This window comes from Podarcis melisellensis (assembly GCF_964234715.1).
Source record: "Podarcis melisellensis genome assembly, chromosome: 16".
Lineage (NCBI taxonomy): Eukaryota > Metazoa > Chordata > Lepidosauria > Squamata > Lacertidae > Podarcis > Podarcis melisellensis.
In genome coordinates this window covers 2,996,255-3,010,883 of record NC_138533.1, presented here as the reverse complement: position 1 = coordinate 3,010,883, position 14,629 = coordinate 2,996,255, and the positions used below count along the sequence as shown (strand labels likewise).

Genomic DNA, 14,629 nt, shown 5'->3' with positions numbered 1-14,629 from the left:
GTCACATAAGAACATCCCTAAGGAAGTCAGACTATCCTCCACCAGGGCCAGGTATTAAAAACAATGCAGCGTTAAATATCAAAAACTTCCCTAAACAGGGCCTCCTTCAGATGTCTTTTAAAGATAAGATAGCTGCTTATTTCCTTGACATCTGGTGGGAGGGCGTTCCACAGGGCGGGTGCCACCACCGAGAAGGCCCTCTGCCTGGTTCCCTGTAACCTCACTTCTCACAATGAGGGAACCGCCAGAAGGCCCTCGGTGCTGGACCTCAGTGTCCAGGCAGAACGATGGGGGTGGAGACACTCCTTCAGGTATACTAGACCGAGGCCATTTAGGGCTTTCAAGGTCAGCACCAACACTTTGAATTGTGCTTGGAAACGTACTAGGAGCCAATGCAGATCTCTCAGGACCGGTGTTATGTGGTCCCGGTGGCCACTCCCAGTCACCAGTCTAGCTGCCACATTCTGGATTAGTTGTAGTTTCCGAGTCACCTTCAAAAGTAGCCCCATGTAGAGCGCATGGCAGTAGTCCAAGCGGGAGATAACTAGAGCATGCACCACTCTGGCGAGGCAGTCCGCGGGCAGGTAGGGTCTCATCCTGTGTACCAGATGGAGCTGGTAGACAGCTGCCCTGGACACAGAATTGCAGGTCAATTGCAGGGAGTCCAGAATGACTCCCAGGCTGCGCAGCTGGTCCTTCAGGGACCCCATTCAGGACCAGGGAGTCCTCCACACCTGCCCACCCCTGTCCCCCAAGAACAGTACTTCTGTCTTGTCAGGATTCAACCTCAATCTGTTAGCCGCCATCCATCCTCCAACTGCCTCCAGACACTCACACAGGACCTTCACCGCCTTCACTGGTTCTGATTTAAAAGAGGCGTAGAGCTTGGAAATGCAGCATGAGTTTGGATATGCAGAAGATATGAAAAAATCAATTTAAGGAACCACAGAAATAGAGGGAAGGAGGTCAAATTTTGAAACGTTGAATGGATTGTAAAATCAATGAAATGTATAAATTTGAAAAGTACAAATAAAAAACTTAAATGCCTAACTCTTTTTTTATTTTTAATATTAACCTATCTGTCTCTTTCCTTCGTCCCACCACCATCAGGTAAAGTCCTCATTGGAAGGTGAGAAGGAGGCGACCGAGCAGATGAAGAAGGCCGTGGAGTCCACCTTGAGGGAGACGCAGGAGGAGAACGACGACCTTCGGCGGAAGATCCTTGGCCTGGAGACTCAGCTCAAGGAATACCGGCACTTTGCAGACAACTGGCAGGGGACCGAGGCCAGGCTGAAGGAGAAGATTGCCAAACTGGAGGTACCTTTTCTTTCTTTCTTTTCTTTTCTTTTTTTCAAAAATTTTTATTGAATGATTTTATGTTACAAAAAACAATACAGCCATACTACCACTAAATATAATTAAGAAATACAAATTACATACATCAATATTTGGTTTGTTATTAGTTATTTACCGTCTTACTTCCTTCCAAACATTGCATACAACAACACACATATGTGCACACACCCACACCCGCACACAAAGTGATAATAATGAAAGTAAATACTTTCCCCCCCTTTTATCTTCCAAAATCTTTTCTTCAACTTTGACTTCCCGTCAAGTCCCTTTGCATATGTTTTATCTTACATTTGAATGTACACAAAACAATAAACCTTTCTGTATAATTTTTCTAATGCATTCTGAAAACATAATAAATCCTTAATAGTTGTCCACCTCCTTTTAGTTCCTTTATCACTCGAATGCTAGCACAGAGTCAAAACTATTATTATATTTTTGAACATATCTTCTGTAACCAACCCATTTTCCTGCAAACTTTTGCTTTGAGTTTCCTCTGAGTTTACTAGTCAATTGAGCCGTCTCCACCAATTCCTGTAATTTGATTTGCCAATCTGTTATTTTTGGAGCCTCGTGAGGTACCTTTCTTTCTGGGGGTGCAGGAGAAGATCACAAGGGAGAGTCTGGGGCAGTTTCTCGCAAGCCTCTTTATTTTCCCACCGTGGCAGGGAACTGTATCCCAACCCAGACAAAAGTTTTCCATCATTGATCCCTTGGCCGCCAGTTTGCTTAGCCCCGGTGCAGAGCCCTGCATCAGATGTCAAACAGATAAATAACTATAGGACCACTGCAAGACACCTGAAGGCAGCCTCATATAGGGAAGTTCTTAATGTTTGGTGTTTTATTCTGCTTTTATATTTTGCCGAAAACTGCCCATCTCCTCCAGCCCCCTGCAGTGCAGGAATATGAAGCTGTCCGATACGGGGTTTTATTTTTTGATTGTGTTCTGTGAATCGCCCTGGGAACCTCTGGGTATAGGGCGATATATAAATTCAGTAAATAAAATAATAAAAATAATATGGGGACTGAACTTGCAACATTGGCATTACCAGCACTGTGCTCTAACCCATGGGTAGGCAAACTAAGGCCCGGGGGCCGGATCCGGCCCAATCACCTTCTCAATCCGGCCCACTGATGGTCCAGGAATCAGTGTCTTTTTACATGAGTAGAATGTTTCCTTTTATTTAAAATGCATTTCTGAGTTATTTGTGGGGCCTGCCTGGTGTTTTTAAATGAGTAGAATGTGTCCTTTTATTTAAAATGCATCTCTGGGTTATTTGTGGGACGTAGGAATTCATTCATTTTCCCCAAAAAATATAGTCTGGCCCCCCACAAGGTCTGAGGGACAGTGGACTGAAAAGGTTTGCTGACCCCTGCCTAACCATCTGACCTATCCAGGCTGACTATTACAGTGGTACCTTGGTTGTCAAATTTAATCCGTTCCAGGAGTCTGTTTGACTCCTGGAACTGTTCGAAAACCAAGGCGCGGCTTCCGATTGGCTGCAGGAGCCCCTTGCACTCAATCAGAAGCCGCGCCGGACGTTCGGCTTCCAAAAAAAATTCGCAAACTGGAACACTCACTTCCAGGTTTGCAGTGTTGGGGGAACTGATTTGTTGGGGAGCCAAGCCGTTTGACAACCAAGGCACCGGGCTTTCTGAACTTTGGGTTCTCAGATGTTGTTGGACTACAATTCTTATCGTCCAGGATTCGGGATCAGGACGATCAGAGATTCCAGGAAAGTTGGAGTAAATTTATGGTGCATTTAAAGGATAATTGTAAAACTCTGATAACACTGGCAGGATTGAAATAACTCCTACAGTGTAAAGATAAAGAGGTTTAGTATTAAAATACGCGATTTAAAAGAATAAGGGATGCATGTTGACGGGAAGGAGGGAAGTCACAAGTTCGGCAGAGCTAAGAGTATATATGTGGTTTGATGTACAGTGGTACCTTGGGTTGCATACGCTTCAGGTTACACACTCTACTAACCCAGAAATAATGCTTCAGGTTAAGAACTTTGCTTCAGGATGAGAACAGAAATTGTGCTCCAGCGGCAGCAGGAGGCCCCATTAGCTAAAGTGGTGCTTCACGTTAAGAACAGTTTCAGATTAAGTACAGACCTCCGCAACGAATTAAGTACTTAACCCGAGGTACCACTCTATTGTATAAAACTGCGTTAATAAAATAATAAAAATTTATTGGGGGGGAATACAATTCCCATCGTCCATAGCCAGCAGGGGCAGCAATCCAGGATGATGGGAGTGGTAGTCCAACAACACCCGAGAACCCAAGGTTGAGAAAGGCTGCCTTAAACGGTAGGTGGACGGGGACCGATCCGAAGTGCCTGCGTCCTTAAGTAATAGGGACTTGAAGGAGCAGCCGCAGATCTCTTGCTCTATGTACTACTGCCGTCTCCCTTTTTTGACGTTCCTGCGCTGTTGTCCCCCCGTTCCCAGTCTGACCGCAAGCAGATGGAGGAGTCTCTGGGGGACGCCACCGACCAGGAACAGGAGCTGCTTCTGGTGAAGCGGTCTCTGGAGAGCCGCCTGGAAGACGCCCAGAGGAGTCTCAACCGCCTCTCCCGGGAGCACCAGGACCTGAGCGCCTCTCTCCACGAGGAGCTGGCGCAGAAGGAGCAGCTCAAGAGGGCCAAGACGGAGCTGGAGGAGGAGAAGCGCCTGCTGGACAAGAGCATCGGGAAGCTGACGAAGGAGGTGGGTGCCCCCCGGCTGGCCGGCCGCTGCTAATTAACCAGCAAGCGTCTATAAAAATTATTCATGGCACGGAGAGCTTGGTTTTCTCCCTCCTAAGACTAGAGCTCACGGGCATTCAGGGAAGCTGAACGTTGGAAGATTTGGGGCTGGTGAAAGGAAGGATGACTTCGTGCAGCTTGTTGTTAATCTGTGGAACTCCTTTCTGCAGGAGGCAATGAAGCCCACTAACCTTGGGTTTAGTCATTTAGTGGTGTCCGACTCTTCGTGACCCCCTGGACCAGAGAACGCCAGGCCCTCCTGTCTTCCACTGCCTCCCGCAGTTTGGTCAAACTCATGCTGGTTGCTTCGAGAACACTGTCCCGCCATCTCGTCCTCTGTCGTCCCCTTCTCCTTGCGCCCTCCATCTTTCCCAACATCAGGGTCTTTTCCAGGGAGTCTTCTCTTCTCATGAGCTGGCCAAAGTCTTGGAGACTCAGCTTCAGGATCTGTCCTTCCAGTGAGCACTCAGGGCTGATTTCCTTCTGAATGGAGAGGTTGGATCTTCTTGCAGTCCATGGGACTCTCAGGAGTCTCCTCCAGCACCAGAATTCAAAAGCATCCATTCTTCGGCGATCAGCCTTCTTTATGGTCCAGCTCTCACTTCCATACATCACTAGTCACTAACCTAGATGGCTTTGAAAGAGGATGAGAGACATCCATGGAGCAGGAGAAGGCTATCAGTGGCTCTTGGCCACGATGGCTTCGCTCTGCCTCCACGGATGGAAGCAGTGATGCTTGTGAACCCCAGTTGCTGGAATCTGCAGGAGGGGAGTGTTGCTTCCATGCTAAAATCCCTGTTGTGGTTGGCTACTGTGAGAAAAGGAGGCTGGACCAGATGGGCCATTGGCTCTTCTTAAGTTCGGCTGCTCTTTTTTTATTTTTGTAGAGGACCTGCTGGAAGCTGCCTAATTGTCATTCTCAGACCCTTGCCCACCTAGTTAAATGTATTCAGCACTGGCTGGCAGCAGATCTCCAGGGCTGCAGGCAAGGGACGTCCCCATCCCTGCGTGGGTCCTTCTGGGTGCAAAGCATATACTCCACCACTGAGTTAGGATCCCTTCCCTAAGAAGAAGATAAGGTACCATTCCTCATGGTCATATGTAGAAAACACTGGTTTAAAGAGTAAACCCCATTATCTTTGAAATTATCCCGTGAAGGCCCAACGAAGCAAATGGCAGCTGCTCATGAGCACCAACTGGCTAGCGGCCGTGACCTCACCAACCAACCATCATGCTCTTGATTTGGCTCCTAAGTGGGTTGTCCCCCAGAGGGATTAAAGCATCTGTGCACACACGTGTTGCGATTTGGGGCTTATGCGCAAAGCGCGATCTAGCACTTCTGCGCATGCACAACTGCCGGAACCCGGAAGTAACATGTTCCGGTACTTCCAGGTTTTGGAAGTCTTCAACCTGAAAAAACACAATCTGAAGCGAATGCAACATGAGGTATGACTGTATATTTTTAAACATGGAATACTTGGGACTCCTAAGGGACGTGGGTGGTGCTGTGGGTTAAACCACAGAGCCTAGGACTTGCCGATCAGAAGGTCGGTGGTTCGAATCCCCATGGCGGGGTGAGCTCCCGTTGTTCGGTCCCTGCTCCTGCCAACCTAGCAGTTCGAAAGCACGTCAAAGTGCAAGTAGATAAATAGTTACCACTCCGACGGGAAGGTAAACTGCGTTTCCGTGCGCTGCTCTGGTTCGCCAGAAGCGGCTTAGTCATGCTGGCCACATGACCCGAAGCTGTACGCCGGCTCCCTCAGCTAGTAAAGCGAGATGAGCGCCGCAACCCCAGAGTCGGACACGGCTGGATCTAATGGTCAGGGGTCCCTTTACCTTTACTTGGGACTCCTATCAACGCCCTCACCGAGCCACGGGCCTCCTCAGCTTTGGCAGGCCTGCAAAACCAATTCCTCGGTGTGTCTCTGCCTTGCCTCACCTCACATTCGGGCTCTATGTGGACTGAATTCGGCTCCATCTCAGGGTCTCTGCTGCAAAGCCGACCGCTGCATCTCTGCAGCACTGCGGAGGGAGGTGGCTTTCGCTCCCAGCCGGCCATGAGATCATTAGGCAGCAGGCCCTTGCTGCCAGCTCCCATTTTCTGCTGAGGTTTAAGGAGCTGAGACGGGTGATCTGGCGGGGCTTTTAACAGAGCAGCAGGATTGTGACAGGGTCCACGAGGGTGGACAAGGCGATGACAGGAGCAGCCAGCAGATGATGCCTTGGCCTTCGCTGGTCCTGAGAGGGAGTGACGCAGAATCTTGGTCAGGCTGTGCAGAGAGATGCCCAGAGACCCTGTATTTTGTGTGTGTGTTAGAGAGGACCTGAGATGCTCTACCGCTGAGCTTTAGCTCTTCCACAGCTGTATAAACATGTATTAAAAATGCAAAATGCTGAGCTTTCCCATCCCTGCTCTGGTCAATTGGGGGAGCCGGCCATCCTCCCACTTCTTGGAGACGGGGGGAAATTGGGAAGGGCGTTAACCGTCTTCCTGGTCCTTGGAGCCAGACTTAACTGTTGTTGTCGTTTAGTCGTGTCCGACTCTTCGTGACCCCCTGGACCAGAGCACGCCAGGCCCTCCTGTCTTCCACTGCCTCCCGCAGTTTGGTCAAACTCATGCTGGGAGCTTTGAGAACACTGTCCCACCATCTCGTCCCCTTCTCCTTGCGCCCTCCATCTTTCCCAACATCAGGGTCTTTTCCAGGGAGTCTTCTCTTCTCCTGAGGTGGCCAAAGTCTTGGAGCCTCAGCTTCAGGATCTGTCCTTCCAGTGAGCACTCAGGGCTGATTTCCTTCAGAATGGAGAGGTTGGATCTTCTTGCAGTCCATGGGGCTCTCAAGAGTCTCCTCCAGCACCAGAATTCAAAAGCATCCATTCTTTGGCCATCAGCCTTCTTTATGGTCCAGCTCTCACTTCCATACATCACTACTGGGAAAACCAGAGCTTTAACTATACGTACCTTTGTTGGCAAGGTGATGTCTCTGCTTTTTAAGATGCTGTCTAGGTTTGTCATTGCTTTCCTCCCAAGAAGCAGGCGTCTTTTAATTTTGTGGCTGCTGTCACCATCTGCAGTGATCATGGAGCCCAAGAAAGTAAAATCTGTCACTTAACTGGTCCTGATTAAAACATGGTTACAAGAACCAATGATCCCTATATTCTGAACAAAATGCTTGTTCAACCTGGAGGTAGGCTGTATGAATTGTGTATTGCTTTGTAACGATTTGTTGGGTCTCTGGACCGTAATAAAGGCTGATGATGATTAAAACATCCTCCTTGAGGTTTCACCTGGAGTCCCTCTCCTCTCCTCCAGCTAGATCAGATGGCTCAGGAATCCCACAGCGCCCTGTCCAAACTGCAGACTCAGCTGGAGGAATACAAGGAGAAGTCGCGCAAGGAGATCACCGACTCCCAGAAGCAGGCCAAGGAGAGGAACACCGAGGTGGAGAAGATGCAGTACAACCTGGGGCGGTTGCAGGACGAGGTATGACAGGGTGCGAAGAGGGCCCTGCTCCCCTTTTCTCTGCTTTCAAAATCAAGAGGCGAACACAATGCAAGGAAGGGGCTGTGGAATGAGCAGGGGGCTGCGAGACCCCAGAGGTAGCAGTGGACACTGGGCCAGGTGAGGCCAGTCGTCTCGGCCAGGTGAGCTGTCTGCGGCTCTGCTTCCTCCTCTTTGGTCTCCATGAGACTCAGCAGGAAGAACAAGGATGGGGAGGAACTAGAGTTAGCTGGCTCTGCCTTTCATTGCCAATATAATAATAATAATAATTTATTATATATACACCCTGCCCATCTGGCTGGGCTTCCCCAGCCACTCCGGGCGGCTTCCAACAGAACACTAAAATACAATAACCTATTAAACATTAAAAGCTTCCCTAAACAGGGTTGCCTTCAGATGTCTTCTGAAAGTCTGGTAGTTGTTCTACTCTCTGACATCTGGTGGGAGGGCGTTCCATAGGGAGGGCGTCACCACCGAGAAGGCCCTCTGCCTGGTTCCCTGTAGCTTGACTTCTCGCAGTGAGAGAACTGCCAGAAGGCCCTCGGCACTGGACCTCAGTGTCCGGGCAGAACGATGGGGGTGGAGATGTTCCTTCAGGTCTACTGGACCAAGGCTGTTTAGGGCTTTAAAGGTCAGCACCAACACTTTGAATTGCGCTCTGAAATGTCCTGGGAGGCAGTGTAGGTCTTTCAAGGCTGGTGTTATGTGGTCTCGGCGGCCGCTCCCAGTCTAGCTGCCGCATTCTGGATTAATTGCAGTTTCCGGGTCACCTTCAAAGGTAGCCCCACGTAGAGCGCATTGCAGTAGTCCAAGCGGGAGATAACCACTGGTTCTTCCTACTCTTTGGTCCCCGTGCCTTCCGCCCCACCTTTCCCAGTGGGTGCGGGATGGGCCCCTTGCCCTGATCCAGCATCCTTATTCACTCCTGATAGCTGGGGACAGAACCTCCCTGTGCAGGGGCAGTCTATCTCTGATGCTAGGGGAACGCACCGGAAGAGGAGGGCTGCCTCTTTCGTTCCTGCCTTGTGGGCTTCCGCTGAGACTGCCTCCGGCGGGAGAGTCAATGTGGCCGTAGGGCAAGTGTGGACTTCAGCTCCCAGCAGCCCCAGCTGGCGGCTAAGGATGATGGGAGATGTAGTCCAGCAACACCCGAGGGTCACGGGGGTTTCCCACAAGGGGGAAAATGCCAGGTTGGAGGCAGGGCCTGGGTTCGAATCTCTGACTCCTCCAGAAAGGCATGCTGGTCTACTCCCTCGCAAACCCGCTTCCGTTTCCCTCCCTTCCAGGTGATGCGTCTCAAGCAAGCCCTGCAGGACGCCCAAGCTGAGCGTGAGAACGCCGTCCTGGACAAGGAACTGCTGGCCCAGCGCCTCCACAACTTGGAGCAGGAGATGGAGTCCAAGCGGAGGTCGCAAGACGATCGATCCCGGCAAGTCAAGGCCCTGGAGGTTCGCATTTCCACCCTCCCCTGCCGCCGCCTTTCCTGAACTGAGAATCCCAGTAGATCTTAAGACCCGTGGCTCCAGCACACATTTAAAGCCTCTTCGTAAACAGCCTTTGGCTTCCCCCAAAGGATTCTGGGAGCTGTGGTTTGGCAAGGGTCCTGGGAATTGCTGGGAGACGCCCCCTGCCCCCATTTGGCTCCCAGAGGGGCTGAAGAATCGCTCCCCCATCACAGAGCACTCTGGGAATTGTAGGGGAATAGAAAACTGGAAACGAAGGGGGGTTCCTCTCCTTGTCAAAGCAAAAAAAATTTGCAATTTTGTGCCTTCTGGCCTGGGTCCCCTGTGCATGCAACACCTCCTAGCCAACAGCAGGAGGCAGCAGCGCTGCTTTTCAAAAAGTCTCTGTCTGTGCCCCATACAGCTGTTTGGTTTGACTGTCTCTGCTACAAACACCCCACCCCCAGTACAGAACAATTTTGGTAAAACCTGATAATTTTTGCATGTGCTTAAAAATAGCAACACAGCACAGATGTGTTTTCCAGCTCCTCCTGCTGCAACACGTTTGCTAACACTGCATTTTTCCACGTGAAGTGCCTTTTTTTTTGGAAAACAACCACGGCAAAAACCTATTTCCCAAGTTTAAACAGGCAGAAATTAAACCAAGCGGTCTGATGGTTTTGTTGTTTTGCGATCAGAAGGTCGGCGGTTCGAATCCCCGCAATGACGGGATGAGCTCCCGTTGCTCGGTCCCTGCTCCTGCCAACCCAGCAGTTCGAAATCACGTCAAAGTGCAAGTAGATAAATAGGTACCGCTCCAGTGGGAAGGTAAACGGTGTTTCCGTGTGCTGCTCTGGTTCACCAGAAGCGGCTTAGTCATGTTAGCCACATGACCCGGAAGCTGTACGCCGGCTCCCTCGGCCAATAAAGCGAGATGAGCGCCGCAACCCCAGAGTTGGCCATGACTGGACCTAATGGTCAGGGGTCCCTTTACCTTTCCTCCAGGGAGCTCCAGGTGGCTTGTAGAATTCTTCCCTCTGCTGATGTTATCTTCCCAGCAGCCCTGTGCGGTAGGTCAGGCTGAGAGACTGTGGGTTGGCCCAAGATCACCCAGCAAGAGCTTTGTGGCCGAGTGGGGATTTGGACCCCAGTCTCCCAGTTTGTAGTCCCACACTCTGACCACTGCACCCCACTGGCTAGAGGTGGTTAAGGTTGTAAGACTTATGGCCTGGGAGACCAGGGTTCAAATCTCTGTCCACAGCCAGGAAGCTCACAGGAAGCTAATAATAATAAGAATAAGAATAAGAATAAGAATAAGAATTTATTATTTATACCCTGGCCAGAGCTGGGCTCAGGGCGGCTAACACCAGTAAAATTACAATAAAAACATAATAGGGGAAGAAAACCAATTTAAAATACAGGTTGAAATACAATTTAAAAATTGAGCTCCTTGGAGGAAAAGTTGGTATATAAATGAGTTAATTATTATTAAAGTCATACTTTCTTTTCTTCTGGTCAGGGTTGGGTTTTCCCCATTTTATTGTGGCCTTTCCCCACACAGTTCCAGAGCTTCAGTGCCATTTCTGAAGCCGCCTTCATGTCATTGCCTGAATGATACCTGCACTCATTACCTGCGGGATAGCAGATAACCTTTGATTAAACCAGTGTTTCCCAAACGTTTTTGGGCAACGGCACACCTGTTTACTGAAAAAAAATCTCGCGGCACACCACCATTAAAGCCCCGCCCCGTGACGTCAGCGCGCAGCGTCACGCCGGGAGGGACGCACAAAAGTGAAAGTTTTTTCCCTCCCCCTTGCTGGGGAACCTCCAAGCTTTGGGGGTGGGAGGAGGCAGCAGAGCGAGGGACTGAGGGACGGCGGCAACTGAGGCGGCGGCGGCTGAGGCAGAGCTGGGAAGGGGGTTTCCAGGGGACACGGCAGCTCCTCGAAAGGCTTCTCTCAGCTGCGCTCAATCCGCCTCGGAGAGGATTTCCCCTCCGGTCCCATGCGTTCGTTTGGGGCATCGCTCCGGCTGCTCCCTCTCCCGCCGCGCAGGAGCGATGCCTCTCTCTGGCTCTCCCTCCGCGCAGGCTGAGGGAGGGAGGGAGGGGCGCGTGTGACCCGTCTCTGCTGGGAGACCAAACCCAGCGAGGCAGAGTCGCGCGGAGGCGCCCAGGCAGCGCTGCCGGCTGCGAGGAGGAGCGCCAGGCAGCAGCAGGAGGCGCGGCCTCTCCTCGCCGCCCCGCCTCTCGCCGCCCGACTCGCCCGCCTCCCTCCAGGCATCTCGCGGCACACGAGGCAACGTCTCACGGCACACTCGTGTGCCGCGGAACACCGGTTGGGAAACACTGGATTAAACGCGTAAAATGGCTTTTCAGGACAAATCGAAACGCCTCGAAGTGGAGCTGGACGAGGAAAGGAACACGGTGGAACTCTTGACGGAGAGGATCAACCGCACAAGAGACCAGGTGGGGGAGATGGCGCCTGTCGAGATCTTGGCCGCTTGCAAAACGCGGGCTGCGTCTAAAGCAGCACTGTGCCACTTGAAACCCCAAGGAATTCTGGGAAGTGTAGTTTGTTGAGGGTGCTGAGAATTGTTAGAATATTCCAGGCACCCCCAACCTGCGGCCCTCCAGATGTTTTGGCCTACAACTCCCATGATCCCTAGCTAACAGGACCAGTGGTCAGGGATGATGGGAATTGTAGTCCAAAACATCTGGAGGGCCGCAGGTTGGGAATGCCTGGAATATTCTAACAACTCTCAGCACCCTCAACAAACAAACTAGTTCGTCTGGTGGCTGGACTGAGATGGGCATAGCTGGCTGCAGGCTGCACCAGTGCACCGGGTTGGGATACTACGGTGTACTACGGGACTGCCTCTCCTGGTACAGTGGTGCCTCGCAAGACGAAATTAATTTGTTCCACAAGTTTTTTCGTCTTGCGAGTTTTTCGTCTTGCGAAGCACGGTTTCCCATAGGAATGCACTGAAAATCAATCAATGCGTTCCTATGGAAACCGCCTTCAGACCAGGTCCGGGGACAGTCTGTCCCCCGACCTCTTCTGAAGGCTGGGGGGGGGGGACAAGGGCTTTTTTCCCCACCGCCAGCCTTCAGAAGGCTGTTCTGAAGGCTGGCGGTGGGAAGAAAAGCCCTTCTCCCCACCTCCTGCCCCGCAAGCTCCGGGGACAGGAGGACTTCGCTGCCGCCAGCCAGCATTTTAAGATCGCCCCGGGACAACGGAGAAGTCTCCGCTGTCCCGGGAAGGCGGCGGGAGCAAAGACTTTTGCCCCCCACCGGCCTTCAGAAGAGGTCCAGGACCTCTTCTGAAGGCCGTCAGTGGGCAAAAGTCTTTGCTCCCGACTGCCAGCATTTTAAAAGAGGTCCCCGGAGATTTCCCTATGGGCTTTCTTCTTGCGAAGCAAGCCCATAGGGAAATTCGTCTGGCGAAGCACCTCGAAAAACGGAAAACTCTTTCTTCTTGCAAGTTTTCCGTCTTGCAAGGCATTCGTCTTGCGAGGTACCACTGTATGTCCCACGGAGGACCTTGTGGTCTTCAAACAAAAACATCTTGGAGGTCCCGGGCCACAGGGAGGTTAGATTGGTCTCAACTAGGGCCAGGGCCTTTTCAGTACTGGCCCCGATCTGGTGGAACGCTCTATCACAAGAGACTAGGGCCCTGCAGGACTTGACATCTTTCCACAGGACCTGCAAGACGGAGCTGTTCCGCCTGGCCTTTGGCCAAGGCACAGTCTGACCCCCTCCTTCGGTAATACACATAGAACTCTAGCCCAATGGTTGCCATCAATTTGATTTTGAATTGATTTTAGAATGAATTGGTTTTAGAATGCATTTCAATCAGTTGATTGTGATTTTATGTAAACTCTGTTACTTTTATTGTTGTTAGCCGTTCTGAGCCCGGTTTCAGCTGGGGAGGGCGGGATATAAATAAAATTCTTCTTCTTCTTCTTCTTCTTGTTCTTGTTGTTGTTGTCTGACGCAGCCAGGGTGCTCTGCTGACAAAACACTGTCTCCTTTCTCTGTTTCCCTCCAGATCGACCAGCTGCGGGCCGAACTCCTTCAAGAGCGCTCCGTGAGGCAGGACCTGGAGTGCGATAAGATCTCGCTGGAAAGACAGGTGAGGCTGCCGCCGGCGTGTTCGGTCAGGTCTGCATCTTCTCTTTGCCGACTCAGCGATCGGAGGCTGCAGGGATCCTCCCACTTTCCTCCTCTCGCTGCCGCCACATATGATTTTAAAGTTATGCGGATAATAACCGGCTGATTCTGCTGCCCCAACACCCAAAGGATGGAGAGTCCACAGCTTCCTGAAGGAGTCCGTTCCACTGCCAAACAGCTCTTACTGTCAGGAAGCTGTCCCTGATGTTTAGATGGAATCTCCTTTCTTGGAACTTGAAGCCATGGATTCGAGTCCTACCTTCCAGAGCAGGAGAAAACAAGCTTGCTCCATCTTCCATGTGACAGCCCTTGAGAAATTTGAAGGTGGCTCTCATATCTCCTCTCAGTCTCCTCTTTTCCAGGCTTAAATGTACCTAGCTCCTTCAACCATTCCTCATCAGGCATGGTTTCCAGGCCCTTGATCATCTTGGTTGCCCTCCTCCGCACACCTTCCAGCTTGTCAACATCCTTCTTAAATTGTGGTGCCCAGAACTGGACACAGGATTCCAGGTGTGCTCTGACCTCTGGGAATTGTAGCTCTGGGAAAGGGGAACAGAGATCTCCTATAAACTCTCAACACCCTTCTTGTTCTTTAGTCATTTAGTTGTGTCCGCCTCTTCATGACCCCGTGGACCAGAGCACGCCAGGCCCTCCTGTCTTCCATTGCCTCCCGCAGTTTGGTCAAACTCATGCTGGTCCCTTCGAGAACACTGTCCCACCATCTTGTCCTCCATCGTCCCCTTCTCCTTGTGCCCTCCATCTTGCCCAACATCAGGGTCTTTTCCAGGGAGTCTTCTCTTCTCATGAGGTGGCCAAAGTCTTGGAGCCTCAGCTTCAGGATCTGCCCTTCCAGTGGGCACTCAGGGCTGATTTCCTTCAGAATGGAGAGGTTGGATCTTCTTGCAGTCCATGGGACTCTCCAGAGTCTCCTCCAGCACCTGAATTCAAAAGCATCCATTCTCCGGCCTTCTTGATGGTCCAGCTCTCACTTCCATACATCTCTCCTGTGGGGACTATTACTTCTCTTGATCTGGACTCTAGACTTCTGTTGATGCAGCCTAGAATAGCATTGGCATTTTTTGCTGCTGCATCACACGGTTGACTCATGTTCAGCTTGTGATCTACTTAGACCCCCCAGAAGCTTATAATGTTGGTGACGTGGGGCTGGTTTATTTATTGATTTTGATTTTAAAGTCCGGAGTCTTTTTATCCAGCCCATGTCTCACCCAAAGACGATATTTCGGCTATTGTTGCTTCTCTTTCTAATCCTTCTGAGTCCCAAGTTCACACCAGAAATAGAGAGCACTTTGCCTTCCCCTTCAAATAATTTTGGCAGCGCCAGATGGTGGAAGGGAGATAAAATCCAAACTAAATTGGAATGGCAGGCGAAGTTCTTTGAATATGTAGAATT

The 14,629-nt window shown here is 51.0% G+C and overlaps 1 protein-coding gene across 2 annotated transcripts in view; it reads left to right on the top strand.

Moving 5' to 3' along the window:
* CGN (cingulin) overlaps nucleotides 1-14,629 on the top strand; it is a 70,769-nt gene that overhangs the window by 41,260 nt on the left and 14,880 nt on the right. For both annotated transcript variants that reach the window (XM_081891319.1, XM_081891320.1), the window contains exons 12-17: nucleotides 1,111-1,317; nucleotides 3,811-4,068; nucleotides 7,417-7,587; nucleotides 8,892-9,053; nucleotides 11,425-11,514; nucleotides 13,097-13,180. In XM_081891319.1, coding sequence (XP_081747445.1) covers nucleotides 1,111-1,317; nucleotides 3,811-4,068; nucleotides 7,417-7,587; nucleotides 8,892-9,053; nucleotides 11,425-11,514; nucleotides 13,097-13,180 — 972 coding nt within the window. The remainder of the gene's footprint in view (nucleotides 1-1,110; nucleotides 1,318-3,810; nucleotides 4,069-7,416; nucleotides 7,588-8,891; nucleotides 9,054-11,424; nucleotides 11,515-13,096; nucleotides 13,181-14,629) is intronic.